The sequence below is a fragment of the Cebidichthys violaceus genome, unplaced genomic scaffold (genome assembly GCF_023349555.1).
Source record: "Cebidichthys violaceus isolate CVI_PGR_0920_01 unplaced genomic scaffold, fCebVio1.0.p SCAF_32, whole genome shotgun sequence".
NCBI classification, from domain to species: Eukaryota; Metazoa; Chordata; class Actinopteri; order Perciformes; family Stichaeidae; genus Cebidichthys; species Cebidichthys violaceus.
In genome coordinates, this window is record NW_027176506.1 from 958,551 (window position 1) to 984,119 (window position 25,569).

At 38.3% G+C, this 25,569-nt stretch overlaps 1 protein-coding gene and 1 pseudogene across 1 annotated transcript; one reads left to right on the plus strand and one right to left on the minus strand.

The window, feature by feature from the left end:
* Nucleotides 1–3,467: 3,467 nt before the first annotated feature.
* On the minus strand, nt 3,468–4,598 carry LOC137882462 (olfactory receptor 4D2-like). The gene is made up of 3 exons (XM_068724772.1): nt 4,580–4,598; nt 4,015–4,285; nt 3,468–3,624 (listed from the first exon to the last, which is right to left on the minus strand). Exons 1-3 carry the CDS (start codon nt 4,596–4,598, stop codon nt 3,468–3,470), a joined length of 447 nt encoding a protein of 148 aa, XP_068580873.1.
* An 8,323-nt stretch (nt 4,599–12,921) lies between these two features.
* LOC137882482 (olfactory receptor 2AT4-like) lies at nt 12,922–13,792 on the plus strand (annotated as a pseudogene).
* The last annotated feature ends 11,777 nt before the right edge of the window (nt 13,793–25,569 follow it).

A 25,569-nucleotide genomic window follows, 5' to 3' on the forward strand; every position in this document is an offset into this window, starting at 1 on the left:
TTTCTAAAATGAATTACTTCATTTTAACCTGAGGTGAAATGATTTTGTAACTATGCACCATCTCTTCTAAAATCTAATCTGAAATTAGACAAATTGTCTCATGAATGTGATTTGAAGGGCTTTAATTGTGAAATGCTAAATCAGAATGTCCTGTTTTTATATATATATATATATATATGGCACTAAATAGCGCAAGTTAGATAAATGTTCTGGATCTTTGCCCGAGGAGATTTTCTCAATGTGGACCTTTTATAATGTTAATTGAATACCCCTGATCTAGAGTGTAGATTCTACACATACAGCCTTAACTACAACTTAACCTTGTTAAAACTGTGATTAAGTATACTCAGGAACCACTGAAAATCAATTTTTTAGTTTTTAACTTTGATGCTCCAAAACTAATCCTTGATGTGAAAACCAAGGCAAATGAACAGATACTTATATGTTCATTATAATTATATGCAACAATGATAACCTGTTAATTGAGGTAGCATGGTGAAAGTGGAAACAGTAAGTGAACAGTTCTCCAGTGTCAAAAGGGTAAGCTGCCAGATAATAGAGAGTTTTGAAACAGCAAGTGCTTCAATAAAAGTGAAATACAAACATTCCTCCCCCAGCAGTTCAATGTGGCGTTCCACACAACTCGGTAGAGAACGTGCAATGGAACGCCACTCATTACATTACATTACAGTCATTTAGCAGACGCTTTTATCCAAAGAGACTTACAATAAGTGCATCAACATTGGTAATCAAAAGAACTACTAGCCACTCAAAGATGGGCTCCTGCTTGTGATTTTGGGTTGACTTCATGAGGAAGCAGTTGTCTGACGTCACACAGCGATGGAAGTGCACACTGTAAATGGTAAAACATCAATTAAAAGGCAACGTTAACTATATTTGCCTGCTTGTAATTAAAATAATAATGATCATATCGTTAAACCTGTTCTCTTAGTTGAGAACAACTTTGCGTATAGTTTAGATATTCTAGATTCTATACAAATAGAGAATAAATCCTGAAAATGACCGTGAAGCACCGTTGCTCACCTGGTGGTGTGGGGCCCTAATGTACTGATGTTAGACCTCGACAAAGCAGCCCAGGCTGGGGTCCAACCCCCGGTCCTTTGCTGCATGTCGTCCACTTCCTCTCCCTAATATCCTGTCTACTCTTGTCAATACTATAGTAAACACACCTGCCTACTCCATGCCAATAGAGACAACTATTTGAAATATGATGAATACAATATTTAAGAGTGCTGTGGATCAAAAGAATCTCATCAGTCTTTTGATAATCGTTCTTACAGAGCCATGCTGAACTACACTTTGTCTCCACACTGTGGTCAAATTCAATATTGCACACCTTAATCTCATGACCATGTAGAGACCTCACAAATATTCTACACAGTTCATTTCCAATTTATAATAATATTCCATTGTCTCCATTAATGTTTTATTGGCACATTGTCATATTTATTAAGGAAAATTCCACATTCCACCTTTGCTTTGAAACTCCTCCTGGTGAGGCTTGGATGGGGACAAATAATGAAATCTTGCTGAATATCAATGACTGTGCCTGATTTGAATAAGCTCAAATACTTTGCAGCGACTGATTTGCATTTAATGAATCCTCAAGTAATCATTAATTGATCATTTTATCGATAAATTGTCCTTTGTTTTATTGTAAAACTGCAATGATAATGAATTCTCGAAGTTTTACTGTATATTTCAACAATGTATCGCATCCATGTCCAGATACTTTTAAAGGTTTTGTATGATCACAGTTAACTACTGGCCAATACAATCAAGAGAGAAGTAAGACAAGAACTTTAAAACATGTTTAATCAACGAGTACTAAATAAGAGCGGGTCATTGAGCTCAGCAACACTAACAGACAATCGAGGCTGTAGTTCTGATTAAACCACAGAAAACAACATTTTTGAAGTATGAATGATGTTGATGTAATACTGCTACACTAACAAGTTTACTCATTTAGTGCTAATTTCCCTTAAGGTTCACCAAATGACCACTGAACAATACATCCTTACCCTCAGAGAAGTCCACAGTATTTTGACTTGTGTGGTGACAAATATGTTTTCATATTATATCAATGCTAACAAAGTCAATTTATCAAATAGATAAATTAAAGTTAATCCATGAACTATAGATACATGTGCAAAATACTGGGTGTACCACAAACATGTTGAATAAGAAAGTTTATTTAAAGTCTTTTAAATACTCACTGCCAATTTGATAATGCTGTAGTTACATTAAAAGTTACGGCTTTTTGATGATCATATATCGCATATTGTTTTATAGAAAGATGTGTGGCTGAGGCATTCCTCCTCCCTCTGAACTTTGTTACTACCGTTGCGTCATGGCTACTCTTTCTTTCTTTAACTTTGCTCATTAGGTTAACAAAGTGTTGATAGGAAAGAAGTGTCACTCTTAGCCCTCTGGAGTGATGCACCCTCTGCACTCCGCTCTGGTAATGAACCTCCAAGGATTTCCTACATAGTGCAGTAAACAGCTGCTGATTTGTTTTGCAAAATGTCCAACAGTGACAGACGAGTGAGTTTGTGAAAGTCAAATAGCGGTTTGCCTCAAAGTTTTACTTTATAAATAAAGACTTAAAAAGCAACAAAAAAATAATAATTTGATTTGGTTGTAGGTCCAGAATCCACATACAGGTTCAATTCAGTAAGCTTGAGGAATGAACATCGCTTTCTCAAAGTTTGACATACAAGTGAAAAGAGACACTGGGATGTCTTGATTGTGCCATAACATTATGAATGTAGGTCTTTCCAAAAGTAGTTTAGTAAAATATGCAATCATAAATTCACTTCAGTAAAGTTTTACTGAAAGGAGTTTGTAGTATTAAAATGAATACAAAGCATAAAAACTAAACTTCATGTTAAATATATATTCATATTGTTCCTTTGATATGGTTGTTTTAGGGTAATTTCAATGTTTTATGGCAATATCAAATTGATTGCATTTCTTACACAAATTGTATCACATATATTAGTACAGACTTAAATATGTATTCAGTATTTCAAAATGAAAAGCATCATGATATACAGTACAGTATATCGCTTACATGCCATGATAAATAATAAATAATTTATCAACATCGTCCAACTTCAGGTCCAGACTGGGGTAATGATTTTTGATCCTAGCTATGATATTAACCACTAAATGAAAAACTAAATAGTCTTTAGTCGTTCTTTTCTTTTCATCAGCAGCTGTGAGGATGGACTTGTGAATAGCTGTCCTCAAGTATAGTGTGACATGTTATGCCAGTGATAGTTCAAACATGTACAACATTTCATATATCGTTTTGTGAACACCTGACATAAAACAGTTAACAGGCAAACAGTTTAGAAAATGTGAGTATGAATATATTTTAGCATTTTAGCACTTTAACCATAAAAGGATCAAACTTTTATGGTTAAATCACAGTTCATAAGAATCTACTTAGAAACCTCAACTTGTTTGAATATGTTAAACAGCTTTGATTTAATTTCTTTCGTCCTAAGACAGTACACCACAGGATTTAACAAAGTCGGACCGAGGATGGTCCCAATCATTAACCCATGGCTAGCCTCAAGAGTTAATACGACGCCTAACCTGGTCAAGACAACGCGGACAAATGATGGCAAATAATAACCTGCTACCACAACCAAGTGACTCAAACAAGTGCTGCCTATTTTTAGTTTGTCATTATTTGAGGACAATTTCACAAAAAATAAAATATACAAGTATGACAGGCAAATCATAATGAAAGTGAAAAAAAACCCAAAAAAGAACATGATGGAAACCATATTGAAATAGTAAGTGAGGTCAACACAAGTAGTTCGTATGATGGCAGCATAGTCACAGTAAGTGTACTGCAGCTTTAAGGAGCAGTGAGGGAGAGGAAGCAAGGACGCAAGCATTACAGCCACAAAGCCACAAGCAACAATCCACAGAATATAGATAAGGACAAAAGTACGCACATTTGTTAAATAACTGTGGTACTGAAAGGGATAGCTAATAGCAATCAATCGATCAAATGCCATAGCCGATAAAGCAAACATCTCCATCATCCCTCCCAAGTGTACAGCAAACATTTGAACTAAGCAAGGCACATACGAAATAGTATTCACCCCAGCGACTAAAACCCCAATCATTGTTGGACTGCTGCTGGAGGCGTACAGTATATCAACCACAGCAAGGTTGCAAATCAGAAGATACATTGGTTGGTGTAATCTCTTGTCAACAACAATGAAGAGGATGTTTAATATATTGGCTAGAATGGTTAGAACAAAGGTAATCAAAATAACGACACCAACCAACATAGGTCTGTTGGTTGATTCAAAACCACCAATAATGAATTCTGTTACTTTGATTGAAGCATTATGCAAAGACATATTCAACAAAATATCAAGATAAAATAATACAAAGAAGAAGTTGAGGAAATTACATTGTACATTACAACCAACTATAACCAGTTGTCTGATTTTACAAAAACAACTCTGACATCAAACAAACAGCTTTCACTATAGCCAACAGCGGAGTTTACCAGACAGGCTTTATAGCTCACGGTGACAGAAACCTTTCATTGGGCAGACCCATTGTCCAATCACAGTGGACATTGTCTCCAGCTAATTTGAGCTTGTATGTGGTATCTTAAACCATTTAGCAAAATTCTGCACAGAAATCCAATTTTTGCTGCAGGTCAGTTAAGAGACTTAAATGTAAAAACTGCATTTTTACGTACTGGAAAGTGCTTAGAAACCCGCTCATTGTAAATATACCATGGAAAGTCATACATCCTCTGAATGACCTAGGTGTCTAGTTTGTGGTTGTGAAGTTTCATGAGGCTGTGATTATCCTAGAGGTCACAATAGGTCATATTATACAGTGACATAAAGTCTCACTATGTGAAATGGCTAGTATGGGGACTAACATACTCACACATGCATACAGGTAGGATCATTGAACCCAAAAGAGTCTTTACAGTCACACCCAATTTATGCAATTCCAAGACTGTTTCGGGATCCACATAAGCAGAGATATTGCCCCAAACTGCATCGGTATAGAATAAAGCAGGGGTATTCAATTAACATTCCAAAAGGTCCAAATTGAGAAAATCTCCTCGGGCAAAGGTCCGGAACATTTATCTAACTTGCGCTATTTATTGCCATATATATATATATATATATATATATATATATATATATATATATATATATATCTCTGTGTAGCCAACAACTGTCAAATCAAATAAAGAAAGTACACATCAATTATATTTTAACAATTATTATTCTAAGTTTTCAAATTTAAATGGATGGATTATGAATAATACATAGAAATACATAAATAAATGTTCTTCTCATTACAAGTAAAATAAGGGCTGGATTAAAGAATAACTGACAGAACAGAAAGATTTTGAAAAATGTGCATCTTAATAGCAGAGCACCTCAAGGTGTCACTCAGAGAGAACCAGGACATTCTGATGTAGCATTTCAAAATTAAAGCCCTTCAAAATCGCATGCATGACACAATTTGTCTAATTTCAGATTACATTTTAGAGTAGATGGTGCATAGTTACAAAATCATTTCACCTCAGGTTAAAATGAAGTAATTCATTTTAGAAAAATAATTTCACTGAATTGCCCTGCAGCTTTAAATTCAGTTCATTCAGGTGTCAAGTGATGTCAATCAAAAAAGCCACGATATTATATTCTTCTCATCTTCTAACAAGAGAAATGTGTGAGCATGGACTTTATGTGTGGTTATTAAACTACTTGTTTCAGCTCTATTCTCTCTGTTAACATCATAGTTGGTCATGAATTCATGTGTTAGGATTCTGATCATATTGAGCTCTTAGGTTTACTTTCTGTGTCTTCATCTCAGATGTGAGTGGATACGTTTGATCTAAAGAGTTGTGCTTTGTCTCGTAGTAACGCTTCATATTACCGCTTTATTAATCTCCACGGTCTCTGAACATATGAGACACACTGGTTTTAAACTGTCAGTGTGAAGAAAGAACCTAAAGAGTCTGTTCATTGTTGGTTAAAGACTCTGGTCTCTCTGGTCTCTCTGGTCTCTTCTCTCTCTTTGGAGAACGTCATGTGAAATAACTTCTGACTCACGTAATAATTCTCCTTGTTCTCTTTCCTCGCCTCCCCGTGTTTCTACATCTCACATATTTGATTGGCTGAGCTGCATAACATGATGTGATTTACGCCGCTGAACAAGTGCCGTAAAGGCTGAAAAGCTGCGCTGGTTAAAATAAAAACGCTCCGTCAAAATGTGATAATTCTCAATTATCTATCGGTTTTAGGTCCTGGGTCCGGATACTACAACGGTGTCTGGGTCCGGATTCAGACCGTGGTCTGCCTATTAGTGACCCCTGTAATAAAGTGACCATGTCTGTAAAGTGTAGTAGACTTGTGGGTACCTAGAGAACCCATTTTCATTCAAGTATCTTGAGTTAAGAGGTCAAGGGTCCCTATTGAAAACGGCCATGCCAGTCTTGCTGCAATCTGGAAGTGGTAGCTACCTCTAAATCACAAGGTAGCCCGCCCTGAAGAATACCCTGCTTTATGGTCTACTTTACTCTAAATGAGACCATCATCTACAAAAGGATATCATGATTTGTTGAAGAAGACTTGAAACTAGCTATTAAGTGTAAATACTAACATACTAAAGATGGAGAAAGACGTAAACACTACTGCTCCATGTAGTTTAATTTCTTCAAAACTAACATCTTGTAAACCTCTACCCTTACAAATGTCATGTCATGGAGGCAGAGTGATGTGTTTGTTTTGGGATCATCATGACACTCAGAAGCAACAACACAAATGAGTTCCAGGAGGAAGCTAATTAGTGTCTCGTGTGTGTAATTTGTGTGAGTGTAGGCCTCTCTGCGTGCTGAGTGTCTTTGTACCTTAGTGAATTGTCATCTCAAAACAGTCTTATGCAATGTTGTTTTCCCCAGAATATTCCAAACACTGTTTCACATACCTCTTCTGTTCACAATCGAAGAATCATCTCCATCACAGCTAGCAGTTCTAAATCATAGAATTTAGAATTTACAAAAGAGCAAAGAGAACCACTACTTTCTATCAATAAGTTTATACTTTTAATTAACAAAAGCTCAGATTTTAAGGGCTTTAACCAGCAAATCTTTGACCATTTAAATTGATAAATGACTGGTGTCATTGACTAATTACAGGCCAAAATCCATCCACTCTTTTCATAGTTTTTTTAAAGACAGAATGTTGGTAAAAAAACTCAGGGTGGCCTTGATCGCATCTAAAATGAGTTTTGTGCTTTTGTCGCCATCTTTAGAGATACTTGTTGAATACAGGTTTTACCATTCATGAAGATGAAGCTTCTGTACTACTAACAACACCAGTCACGCTGCTGCTGCTGCTGCTGCTTTTTAGTGATGAAGTGAAGACCACCTAAACCGAGAACAAATCATAGCCAAGACCAGTGTTTAGGGACCGCTTTGTTTAGGGGTGCAACGGATCACAAAAGTCACGGTTCGGTTCGGATCACGGTTTTTGAGTCACGGTTTGGATCAGCAAAGAAAAGGGGAGGAGACAAATATAACTTTGCTTTCCATTTATTAATTAAAGAAGACTTTGGGCTATAGTCTGACATAAAAACAAAAATATTTCAAACATCATTAAACAATTCAAATTGATTACTCCTTTCTCAACTTGCCCTTTTCGAACACTGTTGCAGGCTTCTATTGCCAATAGCTAACAATGTACTTCTATTTGTATATGCATTTACATTCTCTGCACTAAAGTCACTTCTGTCTGTTTAACAGCAACATGTTGAGGGAAGAAGAGACGTCATCATCTGCTGCTTGATGGAGTTCCTTGGAGAGTCTGGAGAGGAACTCATCAAAGACTACCAGGTAATTTCTGAAAAGTTAGGACTTTTCTGACCACAATAAACTTGTCTGTTCTCCAACCTAATAATCTAACTCTAATCTCGGTACATTGATATTTTATAGAGAAGTCATTAATGCCACTATGTGTGGTGAAAAACATTTTAATTTAACAAATAATTAGGACTTGGAAGAGTTTTCAACTTTAAACTGTATCTGTTTGAAAACAATACATTTGACCTTATTCTATTAATTTATTGACTTTAATTCATGTTTTAAAAACTTAAAAAACACTAACTGTTTTGACATTATTTCCATAGTCCCCAAGACTACCCTAACCACCTGATTGAAAAATCCCAAGTTGCACTTTGGTGTCTGCGTCCAAATAAAATATTTCTTTTCTTCAAAAGTAAGAGGATTCTGAAAATATAAAAAAAGTGTTTTAGCATCCTTTGTTGAAACCGTTTTTTAAAAATAATAATAATGCCAGTTTATCTTTTATCTAAAATCAGTTACCTCAGTGACCTGAATGTACACTAATATGAAAGACATGAATTTCTTTTCTAATCTATTTCTCGGTCCAACCTACCAAGAAATAGATTAGAAAAGAAATTCACTACATAATAACATACTTACTTTAGTCTTTATCTATGTAAAAGTAAATGAATCAATTGTTACCTAAACACTTACCTAGCATTTATCCAATGTCTTTCTATGAGCGTCTTAATTAGTTTGTATTATTGTATCTGAAGTCTTCTAATTAGCAACTTCAACCTAGTGAATTACTCTTACTTAATTAGGAACTTTATAGAAAATGTGTGTAGTCTGTTGACCTCTGATTCACATTTTTTTGACAGGATATCACCAAAGATGTCATTGAAGAGGACTCTGCTCAACATGTCATGAAGATCCTCGTCATCCATGGAAATGCAACACATTTATCTCTGTGTATCTAAGTGTTTTCAAGCAGTAAGTCGTTTCAAATTACAGGTGTTTGTTAAATGACTAAGCGTTTGTGTTCTTAAAGTTCTTATTGGCAGCACTGATTTAGAAATGTTTTGTCTGGCAATGCCAACCAGATTATACAGTTGTGGTCAAAAGTTTACATACACTTGTAAAGAACATAATGTCATGGCTCTCTTGAGTTTCCAGTTATTTCTACAACTCAGATTTTTCTCTGATAGAGTGATTGGAACAGATACTTCTTTGTCACAAAAAACATTCATGAAGTTTGGTTCTTTCATGACTTTATTATGGGTTAACAGAAAAAGTGATCAAATCTGCTGGGTCAAAAATATACATACAGCAGTGCTAATATTTGGTTACATGTCCCTTGGCCATTTTCACTTCAATTAGGCTCTTTTGGTAGCCATCCACAAGCTTCTGGCAAGCTTCTCGTTGAATCTTTGACCACTCCTCTTGACAGAATTGGTGCAGTTCAGTTAAATTTGATGGCTTTCTGACATGGACTTGTTTCTTCAGCATTGTCCACATGTTCTCAATGGGATTTTAAGTCAGGACTTTGGGAAGGCCATTCTAAAACCCTAATTCTAGCCTGATTTAGCCATTCCATTACCACTTTTGATGTGTGTTTGGGGTCATTGTCCTGTTGGAACACCCAACTGCGCCCAAGACCCAACCTTCGGGCTGATGATTTTAGGTTATCTTGAAGAATTTGAAGGTAATCCTCCTTCTTCATTATCCCATTTACTCTCTGTAAAGCACCAGTTCCATTGGCAGCAAAACAGCCCCACAGCATAATACTACCACCACCGTGCTTGACGGTAGGCATGGTGTTCTTGGGGTTAAAGGCCTCACCTTTTCTCCTCCAAACATATTGCTGGACATTGTGGCCAAACAGCTCGATTTTTGTTTCGTCTGACCACAGAACTTTCCTCCAGAAGGTCTTATCTTTGTCCATGTGATCAGCAGCAAACTTCAGTCGAGCCTTAAGGTGCCGCTTTTGGAGCGAGGGCTTCCTTCTTGCACGGCAGCCTCTCAGTCCATGGAGATGCAAAACACGCTTGACTGTGGACACTGACACCTGTGTTCCAGCAGTTTCTAATTCTTGGCAGATCTGCTTTTTGGTGGTTCTCGGTTGACTCTTCACCCTCCTGACCAATTTTCTCTCAGCAGCAGGTGATAGCTTGCGTTTTCTTCCTGATCGTGGCAGTGACAAAACAGTGCCATGCACTTTATACTTACAAACAATTGTTTGCACTGTTGTTCTTGGGACCTGCAGCTGCTTTGAAATGACTACAAGTGACTTTCCTGACTTGTTCAAGTCAATGATTCGCTTTTTCAGATCCATGCTGAGCTCCTTTGACTTTCCCATTGTAGCGTTTGTGGGCGTTTGTATCCAATGAGCCCTATTTAAATGGCCTCAGAGAAGTCATCAGCTGTAGTCACTCATAATCACTCACAAGAAGTTAAGAGGCCATGCTATGAAGCTCATTTCATTGACACAACTTTCTAAGTCACCAAAATTGCTAATTCATGTTGCTGTATGTATATTTTTGACCCAGCAGATTTTGTCACTTTTTCTGTTAACCCATAATAAAGTCATGAAAGAACCAAACTTCATGAATGTTTTTTGTGACAAAGAAGTATCTGTTCCAATCACTCTATCAGAGAAAAATCTGAGTTGTAGAAATAACTGGAAACTCAAGAGAGCCATGACATTATGTTCTTTACAAGTGTATGTAAACTTTTGACCACAACTGTATATGTTGGTATTGGTGTGTGTCTGTCACCAGTTGAAAAGTAAAGGTGCTGTAGTCTAAAAGAAGCTGTTGTTTCATGATTTGTAGAAGACTTATGTTAAGACAATTGTATTAAATAAAAGTACCCCAGGTTAAAAAATGCAACAAATTTATATTTGAATAGTTGTGTAGAGTAGGAGTAGATAAAAGATGTATTGTGTAAATATTACTTAATATTTCTCAAAAGAAAAAGTCAAGAAAATCTAGTTAATTAAACATGAAACACCTAATTGACTTTACAGGGGTTTGTAATTAGATGCAAAGGTAGCCTGAGTAAAGATTACTATCAAAGGCTCAGTACATTGTATGTCTAAGGAAGACATTTGCAAGTGAAATGTACTTGATTATAAAAAACAACTCTTACTAATTAGTAAACTTAACTTGAGATTTCCTGAGTAAAAATTAAAAAGAATTTCTGTGAGGAAATTGATACCTAGTTTTTTTGAAGTAAACGTCACAGATTATTTTTCAGTGTATGTGACTGGTTCTTGTGAGTTTCTTCTTGTCATTGTGTTAATTACATTGATTTTGACTGCATTGCCTGTTAATGACGAAGCGTCCCGTCATGCTGGCGTCATAACGAGGTTATTAGGAGGTGGTTCAACTGTAGTAGGACAGCACTGAAGGCCCAGGTATCAAACACACGGCCCGCCACTGCTGAAACTACAACTACCGGAAAATAACTGTATTAATAACAACCACATGTAGACTTTGTCCAACAACTTAAGACATAAAAGTCAATAGCCAACAAGCTTCAGATGTCATGCTTATCCTTTGCTTGTAACGCTATGCTGTAAAGCAGTACACTCAGGACAAACACGGCTGTGTGCTGAGAGAGCTCCATTAAACCCTGGGGATATTAACACTCCCTCCTCAGTATTCATTTAGGTACACACTGGGGGTTTGTTCAAGTGCAGTTGTTTACTCCTGTGGGACTTATACTGCTTTAGCATTATTAAATAAATGTTTCTTTCAAATAACCATCATGAGATGAGTGTTGCTTGCTATGCATAGCACAGGGGTCACTAATAGGCGGACCGTGGTCCGGATCCGGACCCTGGACCTAAAACCGATAGATAATTGAGAATTATCACATTTTGTTCAGTGGTCCAGGAAACAAACCGACCAATTATATGCGTTGTAAATCACATCACGTGATGCAGCTCAGCCAATCAAATATGGGTATTCTGACACGTTTCCTGACTCCAGTGAGATGTAGACACACAGGGCTGAGACGAGGAAAGAGAACGAGGGGCAGGAGAATTATTACGTGAGTCAGAGAGGTTGTTTCACATGACGTTATCCAAAGAGAGAGAAGAGAGACCAGAGAGACCAGAGAGACCAGAGTCTATAACCAACAATGAACAGACTCTTATAGGTTCATTCTTCCCACAGACAGTTTAAAACAGTGTGTCTCATATGTTCAGAGACCGTGACGATTATTAAGAGGAAATGGTGCATAGTTACGAAATAATTTCACATCAGGTTGATAGCAGACCACCTCAAGGTGTCACTTAGAGAGAACCAGGACATCCTGATGTAGCATTTCAAAATTAAAGCTCTTCAAAATCGCAGTGACACCTTGAGGTGCTCTGCTATCAACCTGAGGTGAAATGATTTTGTAACTATGCACCGTTTCCTCTAAAATCTAATCTGAAATTAGACAAATTGTCTCATGAATGTGATTTGACGTTAGCTCATGCATGAGATTTTGAAGGGCTTTAATTTTGAAATGCTACATCCGAATGTTCTGTTTTTTTCTGAATGACATCTTGAGGTGCTCTGCTATTAACCTGAAGTGAAATGATTTTGTAACTATGCATCATTTCCTCTTAAAATGCAATTTTTTTTGAAAGTTTTCAGTTATGTACTTTATTTATTTGATTTAACAGTTGTTGACTACACAGAGATGTTACTACTACTAAAAAGGTGGATATGGACCTTCATCACAAGACATGCTTCCCAAAGTCTTTTTAAGAGCTGAATTAGCCGGCGAATCGGCAGAATATGCTGCCAAACTGTTTGAGAAAGGTAAGTGTAAAAGGTTGAGTCCGAGAATTTGATGTAGTTGGCTGAAGTCAACCAGTTTATAGTAATACATTAAAATCATTAAAATAAAATAAAAAAAGACAATTAATTATACCTCAGACAAATAATCGTTATTGCTGCAATGGTATTATTAAAATGTTTGAGATGATGTTTAACGTGTTTCATCTAAAGTGTTGACTCCATATTTCCTTTTCAGTGTATTGAGGACATTTCTGCTCCATCATGCCAGAGGGAAATCAGAGCACCGTGACTGAATTTGTCCTTACTGGATTCCCTGGACTTTATCCAGAATACCAAGGCCTTGTCTCAGCAGTATTGTTCTTAGTTTATGTCTTAACTTTGACAGGCAATGTTACATTTTGTTTTTTATTTGCAACCAACCGAAGTCTCCATAAGCCAATGTATTAAATAATTCTAAATCTGAGTACATGTGACATCCTTTTTAGCACAACCACTTTACCTAAGATTATCAGTAAGCATTGGTTTCAACCAGGGACCATTTCATTCTCTGCTTGCTTTGTCCAAATGTACTTTGTTCACTATCTTGGCACAGTGAATTCCTTAATTCTCTTCCTGATGGCTTTAGATAGGTATTTGGCGATCTGCCATCCTCTCAAATATCCCATTGTTTTTAAAAACTCCACGATCTGTACTTCTGTGATCACATTGGTATAACAACCCTAGCATGCACTGACAGAGCCCCTTATGGTTTTCCTGCTTTTGTGATTGCATTGGTTTACTTACTGGGACCTCTGGCATTTACACTGTTCTCATATTGCTCTATAATTATAGCAGTACTTAAGATTGCAAATATACAAGGTCGCAAAAAAACTCTGTCCACTTGCAGTACTCAGCTGATTATAATCTCCCTCTATTATTTACCCAGATGTTTTGTGTATTTAGCCAGCAATGTTGGCATTACATTTAGTGCTGATATGCAAATAGTAATAATCATGTTGTATAGCCTTTTCCCCCTATGATTAATCCACTCATATATTGCTTAAGAGCTAAAGATATGAGAGAAAGCTTGTGGAAGCAATTCAACAGACGCATCATTCCTCAAAAAGCACAAGTTTCATATATTAACAACTGATAAAAAAAGATGCATTTATCAATGTTTTTCCATTCTGCAGATTTAGCCTTCTCTATTTGGGTGGACTGAAAGGTTCATAAAAAACACTGATTGGGGAAAAACTGAAATTCAAAGCTGTCACAATTTTAACCATGTCATTTTGAAAAAAAAAACAGTTTAAAATGGATTTGCTAAACGTATGACATAATATTTCAAATAAGGGGTATATTTTCAAGCAGCCCCTCTGACCTACACTGTATCTTTGATCTGGCAAATGTCTCACATATTTCCTGTTCATGCAGTTGTTGCCAGGCCAAAAAACGCTGCCTGGAAGTGGGAGTGAAGTAGTAGTTATACTAGTACTACTTACTCCCTCTTAACAGAAACATTTACATCGCCTTTTGACCTCCAGCACAGAAATGTAGTTTTTTGTAATATACACTATACCACCGGTCAAATAAATACTGCTTATCAAGTGTCTGTTCTACTATTCTATGGAGGCCATTGTCTTTTTTATATTCAGTTTATTCACAAGACCCACGAATACTTTAACCCAGAGGTCTTCAATAGGGGGTCCGTGACCCTTAGGGGGTCCGCGAAATTTGTGGTTGATTTGACAATTTTTCATCTTTTTTGGGGTTTTTTTTCACAAATTTAATTGTCTTTAAATACACATAAACATGAATCCAACGAATGGATAAATGGAGTCAGAAGATGTTGTCTTTCAGTCAGAAATGCACACATTCAGCGACACACAGGAGCTCTCTCCAGCTGGGCACTGGTTCACTCACAGTGTGAGACTAGCCTGGACCTGTCCCTCCAAGCCTCCTGCACACAAAGAGGAGGACCCGCCCCTATCGCCGCTGTGCCAATCACGAGGCAGCATGTTACACGCTGGCTCTGTCAGGTTCTCTGTGATTGACCGAGAGCCCATTCAGTCCCCAGCTGACTAAGATCACAGACACAAGGACGCACGCTGCATATAATTTAAAAAGAAGATACCGTTGTAAAAAAAAAAAAGTTTAATTAAAAAATGTACTTCACAAATCCATATGAAATAATTTTTGCAAGATATTTCTGGCTAAAACACTGCAGCTCCTATCCAAGTGTATTGACATTGTTATGAGCGAAAATAGATAATTTTGTAACTCAACCAAAAAACATAAATCTGTCCATTATTTTAATAGTTCAGTATTGTATGCAAGATGCATGGCAGTGGCACTAATAGACCATCACTCATTTATGTTAAAATAAAAACGTCATTTTGAATAGCTTGTATGCATGATTATCATGCAATCGACAGACAATGTTGATATTGGTATCAGTTGACGAGGTATGTTTATAATTGGCAGTGGCACGGCCACCTACTCACTGTACCTCGCACATGTTTAAAATAAAAACATGAATACATGAACCTGTGTATTATTTGAATAGCTTAGTATTGAATGCACAATATAAACAAGGTATGTTTATACATGGCACTAGGCCCAGTTTGATATAAAACACAATTTTATACAATATATATAGTCGGGGGTCCCTGCTCCATCTCTCTATCAGTTTGGGGGTCCTTGGCCTGAAAAACATTCCCTCTCTCTCTCTCTCTCTCTCTCTCTCTCTCTCTCTCTCTCTCTCTGTGTGTGTGTGTGTGTGTGTGTGTGTGTGTGTGTGTATGTTTCTCTTTGTTTCTCTCTCTCTCTCTTTCCGTCAGCTTTATTGACATGACCATAACAAAATACAGTATTGCCAATGCACTATATGAATATTGATAGTTGTCATATACAGACATATATCATTATACATTTATGCATGTATACATTTTAAACAGTTTACAAACCTCCAACACCAGAATTAACTTTTTTTTTCTTTACAAGGAAACCAGGGTACTTTTTTTTACAATAAAAAGTAAATCACTGATTTAGTATGTTGCTTATATTAATGCACAGAAATATAAAGATCGTATGAAACTCATCAATACTAGCATATCAGCTCTGCTTCAAACAGATGGATACTCTCAACCAAGACCGTCTTTAAATTTATTTGATGGGCATGATTCAATAGTTCCATATTGGGCAAATCCCATTACCCGGCTGTGATGTTCAATCAAACTTCTGCAGCATCTGTAGTGCCACGCCCGTGTCACATTATAGGCAATGCTACTCTGCGTCTCTCTGGATGCTCTGAACAAGCTTTTCAGCAGAAGCCTAAATTACTCTTAAGGTCTTCTAGTTTCATATGATACCAGGATCTTCTCTAGCTTTCACATGTTTCAGTCGCTGGGCCATTGGGTTGTTAACAAGTTAAGATCTGTGAATATCAACAACACATTTTTAGAGGCCCCATTCTTGCCAAAGATATTCAAGATACAATCATAGACTGTATAAAAGAAGTGGACATAGTCGTCGGGACGTCACCCATTAGTTTGTGGACTTTGAAGCCTGTAGTTCGGCATTTTGGCTGTCACCATCTTGGATTTTGGCTGTTGCCATCTTGTTTTTTTGCAACCAGTGACTGAAAGAGGCCATGTTTGGACTGTGGAGGAGTGGTGTAGAGAGGCCTTACACGACTCTGGTAGGGGTAGTGACTTGTAAATCGCAAGGTAGCCCTCCCTAAAGCTTACCCTGCTTTATGGTCTATTTCCCTCTAAATCATGTTGTATTGAAGAAGACTTGAAACTAATGTTTGAGACCATAACATCACATTTGCAATGTTTACTAAGGTATTAAATCAAGTTAGAAACAGGGTAATTTTCTCATAGACTTCTATACAATCAGACTTCTTTTTGCAACCAGAGGAGTTGCCCCTGATGGTCAGACTACAAGTTTAAGGCACTTCTGCATTGGCTTCACCTTTCAGAACCGCAGGTAGCCACCAGAATACAATATGTTATCCTATCTGCTCGTTTGGATGGCATTTGTTTTTTATCCCCCTTTGGATAGAGGCTAGCTGCTTGTCCTGTCCCATCTTTATGTTAAGCTATGTCATGACTCCAGCTCTGTACATATTGATAGTCTCAAAAGCCAAGTGTAGTGTAGCTCAGAAAGTGTAGAACTTTTCCTTTAAACATTGAGGTGTGGTCAGAACTATTCTAAATAGCATATGCTACATTGCACACTAAGTATATGTACAGTAAGCATAGAGTAAGCATGAATGAAAGGTGACATTTGTAGCTTTAAGTGACCGGTCTCAACAACTAGTTTGAATTGTGATAACTTAAGTGATCCCCTGACTTTTTCTCTTGCACTATCACCATGTTAAGAAGTGATTTCTTTCAGGAAAACGGATTATATTCCAATATCCTCACCTGTGCTTTGTGTTAAGTACTAATTAGCAAATACTAACATACTAAAGATGGAGAAAGACGTAAACACTACTGCTCCATGTAGTTTAATTTCTTCAAAACTAACATCTTGTAAACCTCTACCCTTACAAATGTCATGTCATGGAGGCAGAGTGATGTGTTTGTTTTGGGATCATCATGACACTCAGAAGCAACAACACAAATGAGTTCCAGGAGGAAGCTAATTAGTGTCTCGTGTGTGTAATTTGTGTGAGTGTAGGCCTCTCTGCGTGCTGAGTGTCTTTGTACCTTAGTGAATTGTCATCTCAAAACAGTCTTATGCAATGTTGTTTTCCCCAGAATATTCCAAACACTGTTTCACATACCTCTTCTGTTGAACTACTTCTTTCCTCTTACTATCTTGGCAACTATTTAATATGGTATTAACACGTGAACTGACACCTGAGTTAAGCTCCATAGATTTGGGAGAGGCAAAATATGAATGCTGAGAAATGTCAGTAAGAAGTGTACTGCAACCTCGGGTTCCTGTAGGGCTGCAGTAGCTCTTTAGTGTGACCACGTATGGGTCTCAACAGGTTTATGGTGTTACATAAAACTTTTAATAGGATTTGGCAGCAACATTTTGGACCAGATGTAAGGAAAGTCCTGCTAAAGTAGGTGGAAGATAATTGCAATAGTCAAGACAGAATCGAAGAATCATCTCCATCACAGCAAGGAGTTTTAAATCATACAGGGTAGATTTTACAAAAGAGCAAAGAGAACCGATACTTTCAATGAAGAAGTTTCTACTTTCTAGACAAGCAACACATATATTCAACGGGCTTTAACCAGCAAATCTTTGACAATTTAAATTGATAAATGACTGATGTCATTGACTAATTACAGGCCAAAATCCATCCACTCTTTTCATAGTTTTTTTAAAGAAAGAATGTTGGTGAAAAAACTCAGGGTGGCCTTGATCGCATCTAAAATGAGTTTTGTGCTTTTGCTGCCGTCTTTAGAGATACTTGTTGAATACAGGTTTTACCATTCATGAAGATGAAGCTTCTGTACTACTAACAACACTAATGAAGCTCTAGCGTAAGTTCAGACAGGAAGACTATACTCATGCATGCATAAGCCCATATTAACCATACATCTGCAGTCAGTCCTCATGCATGCACACATTATTTCCTTGTTATTGTTTGGGGCTGTCAATCATGAGATCAGCTGTCTAAGATCAGCTGGTCTCTAGCCAATAGCACAAGGACACGAGGACATCATTAGCCTATCATCTTGCGCTGTCTGTCTTTAAATATGACCGTCTCTCTACCTTCAGTAGTTCATGCTGCTGTTGCGCAACCCTCCATGACGGTCAGGTCGCCGTTACTCGTGCACTCCATCAGCCCAGTGTCCGTGCGTTTTCATCACGATCCGACGGGATCGGAAAACGTCCGCGATTACTTTTCCAGTCTCGCGTTTAGGAGAAAGCGACGTCCAGTTTGTCAGCAGAGAAAGCATCTTCTCCTCTCGTTTCCCTGCCGGGAACCTCACTGGTTACTCCGGGTCACTCTGTGCAGGTAGCAACCTGTTCGGCACCACGCATTCTCAGGCTGAATCCAGCAAACGATCGATGCACGCCACGGGGCCGAAAATCCCTCCGCTCATACCGGCGTCCCTCAGCGCCGGCTCTTCGTGGCTGCAGCTTCATGCGCTCCGCATTCGTTCACTTCAAGTCGCTCAACAATCAAGGTGAAGACATGAATCCACGTGTTGGAACCAGACCGTCTTCTCAATCTGATAAATGCGGTCCGGCTGGTCGTCAGTAGTTTTAGGTCGTGTCAAACCCGTAACGATGCGTGTTTTCTTGGCGTTCTCTGTTCAATGGAAGTACTATTACCGTATATTCGGTAATAGAGGCGGGCCTCAATTAACCTACCTTTTAATACGGCATCTATATGGCTCATTTTAAGCAGGGATATTGGAGACGCATGTAGTTAGGACGTATTTAACCCTCTGTTCCTAAGAGTATTAGATATGCAGTGTTGCAGGCTCACTTAGATGGAACTTGCAAGGTTCTCATCAGTACCTTAGTGTAGCCGTCCCCATTCTGAGGCTCTCATGTTACGTAACTACAAGTACAGTTGTCGGGGAGTTTATTATGGTTGTTTTATGGTCTAATTTTCAATCAAGCAAATTAAATACTTAATACAAAAGGCACGATCATTCATGGCATGCTCAGTTTTCCTTAGCAGCGCAATCATGAAGTTCTTAAGAAAGATCAAGCCGGCCTCATTTAAACAAATGCCTGGTTATTGCTGACCTCATCACTATAAGCATGGTCAGCTGGCATAACGGCAACTCTCTTCATGCGTACTGGTGTATTCTCACAACTCATGTCCATCGGCGGGGTATTTAAGGATTTCTCCGTGAGTAGTTCTCAGATATCTGCATTATGTAAGATGTTTTCACCAGAAAGTCCTGTCAGGGCCACGCACCAGGAACACTAATGTCTCACTCATGAGTAAATCAGTCGCTAGACTTTCTTAAGGTGTGCATTCCTCTTCACGATTCATGCGATAGCATCCCACAGTTAGCGGTCTTCATCAACCTTTCAAATGGTACTGAAAGTGCCACTCCGTAAATCCGTTTTGCTTAGATTCTGTTTACTTAACTGGTGGTGGAGTTTTTGCTTCACAACTTTGTCGCTGGTCATTGCCCTCTCGAATAATATGTTCTCCTGGTCATAGCTGACCTTGACATTACATTCAGGTAACAGAACTACCACAGAAATGATCTTTAGTACTTTGCCAGATAGTTATCTGCATGTCAGTCCATGGACAGAATTGTCACAGCATTAGGTCACAAAAGATATCGGTCACAAACCTTTTCAGGCGTATAGCAGGATCATAAAAATATAATGAAATAAAATAAAATGAAATAAAATGGCTCATTTGGTAGAGCACCCCTTGCACCAAGGCCGAGTCTTACCTCAGCAGCCCTGGTTCTCCTATCCGTCTACACTGGTAAGTGGGTCACTGTCAATGCATCATGGTCTAACGTATCCTCATACGTCGTATGCGGGATGCTGCTATTCAACGCTGCCTTGGCTAGATCCCACCGTAAAAGAGGGTTAATCTCTGTGTGTCTTCCTGGTTAAATGAAGGTTATCTACGCATATTGCATTTTGACCTATCGTAACCCTAGTGATTGCATCATAGTCTTCATGACCTCAAATGCCGATAACTTTGTCATGTGGTATCGCATTCAATGCAGAAGCAGCAGGGATTACATGCGTTGCAGCACAAGCATTGAGCATCTCTTAGCAGAATCAAATGCGTTCCAGTAGCAGCACGGACCATCGGTAATGGAATCTCATACACTGCAGCTCAAGCATTGAGCATCCATTAGCGGTATTACATTCGTTGCAGTACAAGCATGGATGGAGCATCCGGTAGCGGATTTGCATGCATTGCAGCACCAGCATGGGGATCTGGTAACGGAATCGCATGCGTCGCAGCATTGAGCATCTGTTAGCAGAATCACGTACGTTGCAGCATTGTGATCTGTTGTGGTCTTGCATTCGATGCTGCATCGGATCGGGTAGTGGACTCTTTCGTTGCAGCAGCATTGGGTGAATTGTTAAGTGGAATTGCATTATTGCAGCATCATGGGGGAAAATCATGTCAGGTCCCTATAGAGTTCCGTCTTGTCCTGCTCTATACAATAAGTATAGATAAATTGACTGGACAGGCTCTGCCCATTTAAGCGTGCCTTCATCCCTCGTAAATCACGTTTTAACTGGTGTTGCAGTTCTTCTTCTGCTTCTACTTTCATATTTGCTGGCTGCTATCATCTTCGGTGTTGCATCTAAAGGTCTTCAGTAATCATTCCCGATACATGCATATAACTGGTGGTGGTGTGTTGGCTCAATGGCTATTTCGCTGCTCACTGGTTCCTCTTATCCGGTAATTCCAGTCAAAGATAATTCATAGGATCTGATTAATGTATAATTCAGCTAATGACTAATCATATATTAAGCTAATTCTTCACATCCAGGTAAAAAATATTCCAGTACTTCAGCCACAGCGGCTAAATCATTCATTACAAGCAGGGAGTTTGAGCCATAATGTAGTTCTGTTGTTTTCTTTTAGCTTTGAGGGAAATGCAAGGCGAATTTAGACATGCTGTTCTGACATTGAACACAGGGTGGCGCACTGACATATAGTGCCTATAGGTAAGTGCCTGGTGATGAGAATGAGGGGCGTGGACATGGAGCAAACGGCTTTGGACCGGGTCAGCATGGCATGTCAACGTGTGTCTTATCCTGTCGGGTGGTATCCTGCGGTGTTCTGTTACTAAGCAAGTAAGATGCATTGATACAAGTAAGATTGAACAAAGCGATTTAATGATATGGTGTCAATGTGCAACGGAGTAAATGGATCAACGAATCGAAAGAGATACAGCGCACAGGACAGCGTTTTGTTGTGGCATAGAACACGAGTCCGAAGAAGTTCTCCCGTTCGCCCCCCCTAGTGGCATCGCTGCCCCTTAGCCGCTTAGCGGCTACATCATTCATCACAAGCAGGGCACGCAGCCCTTTAGCCACTGCTGGCTACATCATTCATCACAAGTAGGGCACGCAGCCCTTTAGCCACTGCTGGCTACATCAGTCATCACAAGCAGGGCACTGCTGCCATTTAGCCACTATTAATTGCCATATTAATTGTGTTCTGAAATGTGGAGTCATATCAATCATATCGGGTAAGTAGCGTTATATAGTCATATCAGGTAAGTAGCATCACATCATTCTATTTTACAAGTAGTTCAGATTGTCATTTCGTTATAGCCTATCTGCTACATTTTCTTTGCTTCTGTAATTGCTCACAATATTGTATTCTAAGAAGTGACGTCATGTATATCGAAGTAGTATCAGATCCATCTCATTGCTAATTCTCAGGTCACTGCTGACCTCTTTTGGGGGTAAATCCATTCAATTCCTATGAATGTTGTATGATTCATTAAAAGAGGCAGGTAATGGAAACTTCCTGCTCGGCGAAATCTAAAAAAGGCCATGCGTGTCATTCCAGTACCCTAGCACGTATTCTTAGCTCAAACTATTCTTATTCAGGTCACTGATGTCAATTAGCCATTGCTGGCTAGCGCCTATACATTGCAAGCATCGCATTGCTGGCTAGAGCCTATACATTGCAAGCATCGCATTGCTGGCTAGAGCTTATACATGGCAAGCATGCCATTGCTCACTGCTATCCTCAAGCCATTTCTGGCAGGAGCCTATACATTGCAAGCAGGGCACTGCTGGCCAAATCACAAGTACGGCTATCCATTTAACCTCATTGCAGCGTAATGTTTATTTCACGCCTCATCTCTTAGCAGTCCACACCAACTCGCTGAAAAACCCGCAGCCATTCAAGTACAGCTTGGTAAGTTATACTTTCTTTTGAGGGGAACATATCGCTGTGTTACCCTTCTCACTTTTGGGGATTTATATTGTTGCCGCTCAGGGCAATCACAACTCGATCACAAATCTCCTCGTCGAGTTAAAGCGCCAAAGAATTTCTGTGCAACTCATTAATGCATCATCTGTCATAATAAATGTTAACTACTAATCATTCACTTGTCTCTCCTGATTGAAATGAAGCTCTAGCGTAAGTTCAGACAGGAAGACTATACTCATGCATGCATAAGCCCATAGCTTATTAACCATACGTCTGCTGTCAGTCCTCATGCATGCACACATTATTTCCTTGTTATTGTTTGGGGCTGTCAATCATGAGATCAGCTGGTCTCTAGCCAATAGCACAAGGACATCATTAGCCTATCATCTTGCCGCTGTCTGTCTTTAAATATGACCGTCTCTCTACCTTCAGTAGTTCATGCTGCTGTTGCGCAACCCTCCACCTCCCCATCTCTGCCCAATCTTCGCAGATTCATCAGCCTCATCAACTCAGCAACCTCATCAGCCACCATCACCACCAGTGTCTGGACTACACGGGTGGATTTATATTGTTGCCGCTCAGGGCAATCACAACTCGATCACAAATCTCCTCGTCGAGTTCAAGCGCCAAAGAATTTCTGTGAAACTCATTAACGCATCATCTGTCATAATAAATGTTAACTACTAATCATTCACTTGTCTCTCCTGATTGAAATCACGCTGCTGCTGCTGCTGCTGCTGCTGCTGCTGCTGCTTTTTAGTGATGAAGTGAAGACCACCTAAACCGAGAGCAAATCATGGCCAAGACCAGTGTTTAGGGACCGTTTTGTTTGATGTTAACAAATGAATTGCACAATACATGGATCATTTTGTGAAATACCTCAATTGTGGTCTTGAAAAAACATCCAGAGACCTCTATGTTTGAAACTGAGACAACACAGAGTAAAAATGCGACTAATCCTGAGACCTTAAAAAGTATTCTTGAGAATAAGACCGATCTTGAGTTCTACAACACTGCTATTTTTATCATTACTGAAACTACAACTACCACAAAATAACTGTTAACTGTAATAATAACAACCACATGTAGACTTTGTCCAACAACTTAAGACATAAAACTCAATAGCCAACAAGCTTCAGATGTCATGCTTATCCTTTGCTTGTAACGCTATGCTGTAAAGCAGGGGTCACTAATAGACGGACCGCAGTCCGGATCCGGACCCAGACACCGCTGTATCCGGACCCAGGACCTAAAACCGATAGATAATTGAGAATTATTACATTTTGACGGAGCGTTTTTATTTTAACCGGCGCAGCTTTCCAGTCTTTACGGCACTTGTTCAGCGGCGTAAATCACATCATGTTATGCAGCTCAGCCAATCAAATATGTGAGATGTAGAAACACGGGGAGACGAGGAAAGGGAACGAGGAGAATTATTACGTGAGTCAGAAGTTGTTTCACATGACATTCTCATGAAGAGGTCAGAGAGACCAGAGAGACCAGAGTCTTTAACCAACAATGAACAGACTCTCATAGGTTCTTTCTTCACACTGACAGTTTAAAACCAGTGTGTCTCATATGTTCAGAGACCGTGACGATTATTAAAGCGGTAATATGAAGCGTTACTACGAGACAAAGCACAACTCTTTAGATCAAACGTATCCACTCACATCTGAGATGAAGACACAGAAAGTAAACCTAAGAGCTCAATATGATCAGAATCCTAACACATGAATTCATGACCAACTATGATGTTAACAGAGAGAATAGAGCTGAAACAAGTAGTTTAATAACCACACATAAAGTCCATGCTCACACATTTCTCTTGTTAGAAGATGAGAAGAATATAATATGGTGGCTTTTTTGATTGACATCACTTCACACCTGAATGAACTGAATTTAAAGCTGCAGGGCAATTCAGTGAAATTATTTTTCTAAAATGAATTACTTCATTTTAACCTGAGGTGAAATGATTTTGTAACTATGCACCATCTACTCTAAAATGTAATCTGAAATTAGACAAATTGTCTCATGAATGTGATTTGAAGTTAGCTCATGCATGTGATTTTGAAGAGCTTTAATTTTGAAATGCTACATCAGAATGTCCTGGTTCTCTCTGAGTGACACCTTGAGGTGCTCTGCTATTAAGATGCACATTTTTTTTTTTCAAAAGTTTTGTGTTATGTCAGTTATTCTTTAATCCAGCCCTTATTTTACTTGAAATGAGAAGAACATTTATTTATGTATTTCTATGTATTTTTATAATCCATCCAGTTAAATTTGAAAACTGAGAATAATAATTGTTCAAATATAATTGATGTGTACTTTCTTTATTTGATTTGACAGTTGTTGGCTACACAGAGACGTTGTTACTACTACTAGGCTTCTTGAATATATATATATATATATATACGTATATATATATATATATATATATATATATATATATATATATATATATATATATATACGTATATATATATATACGTATATATGTATATATATATATGTATATATAGATATATACATTTATATATATATATATATATATATGTATATATATATATATATATTTATATAGCGCAAGTTAGATAAATGTTCCGGACCTTTGCCCGAGGAGATTTTCTCAATTTGGACCTTTTGGAATGTTAATTTAATACCCCTGACCTAGATGTTTGAAATTTGGTAAGCACATGTATCACATATAGACTTAAAGAAAAGTCTCTTGGGACCATACTCTAAAATCAACCGGCAGTCAGCCATTTTGATTTTTGTGCGAATTTTCCCTTGATATCTATTTGCTATACTTTAACAAACTCCTCCTAGGGACTTTGTCAGGTCCACTTCAAATGTGGTCTGTACAATCTAAAGACCTTTGCAAATAAAAGTTACTCAAAGCTTTACGTTTGATGGAATGACATAGCCGTGGTGTGGTGGCCATTTTACGTGATTCGCCATTAAACAACAAGCTGATGTAACTCCACTGGACTTGCTTAAATCTGTCCCAAAGTTGGCATACTTGATAACAGTCATTGCCTGAGGATGTCTACAAGCCAATTTTC

What these genes read in the sequence shown, in the direction of transcription:
- LOC137882462 (XM_068724772.1), bottom strand. An exon ending in GCTATTAGCTATCCCTTTCA is followed by an intron (nt 3,625 to 4,014) that starts GTACCACAGTTA and finishes TGTCTTGACCAG; the next exon opens with GTTAGGCGTCGTATTAACTC.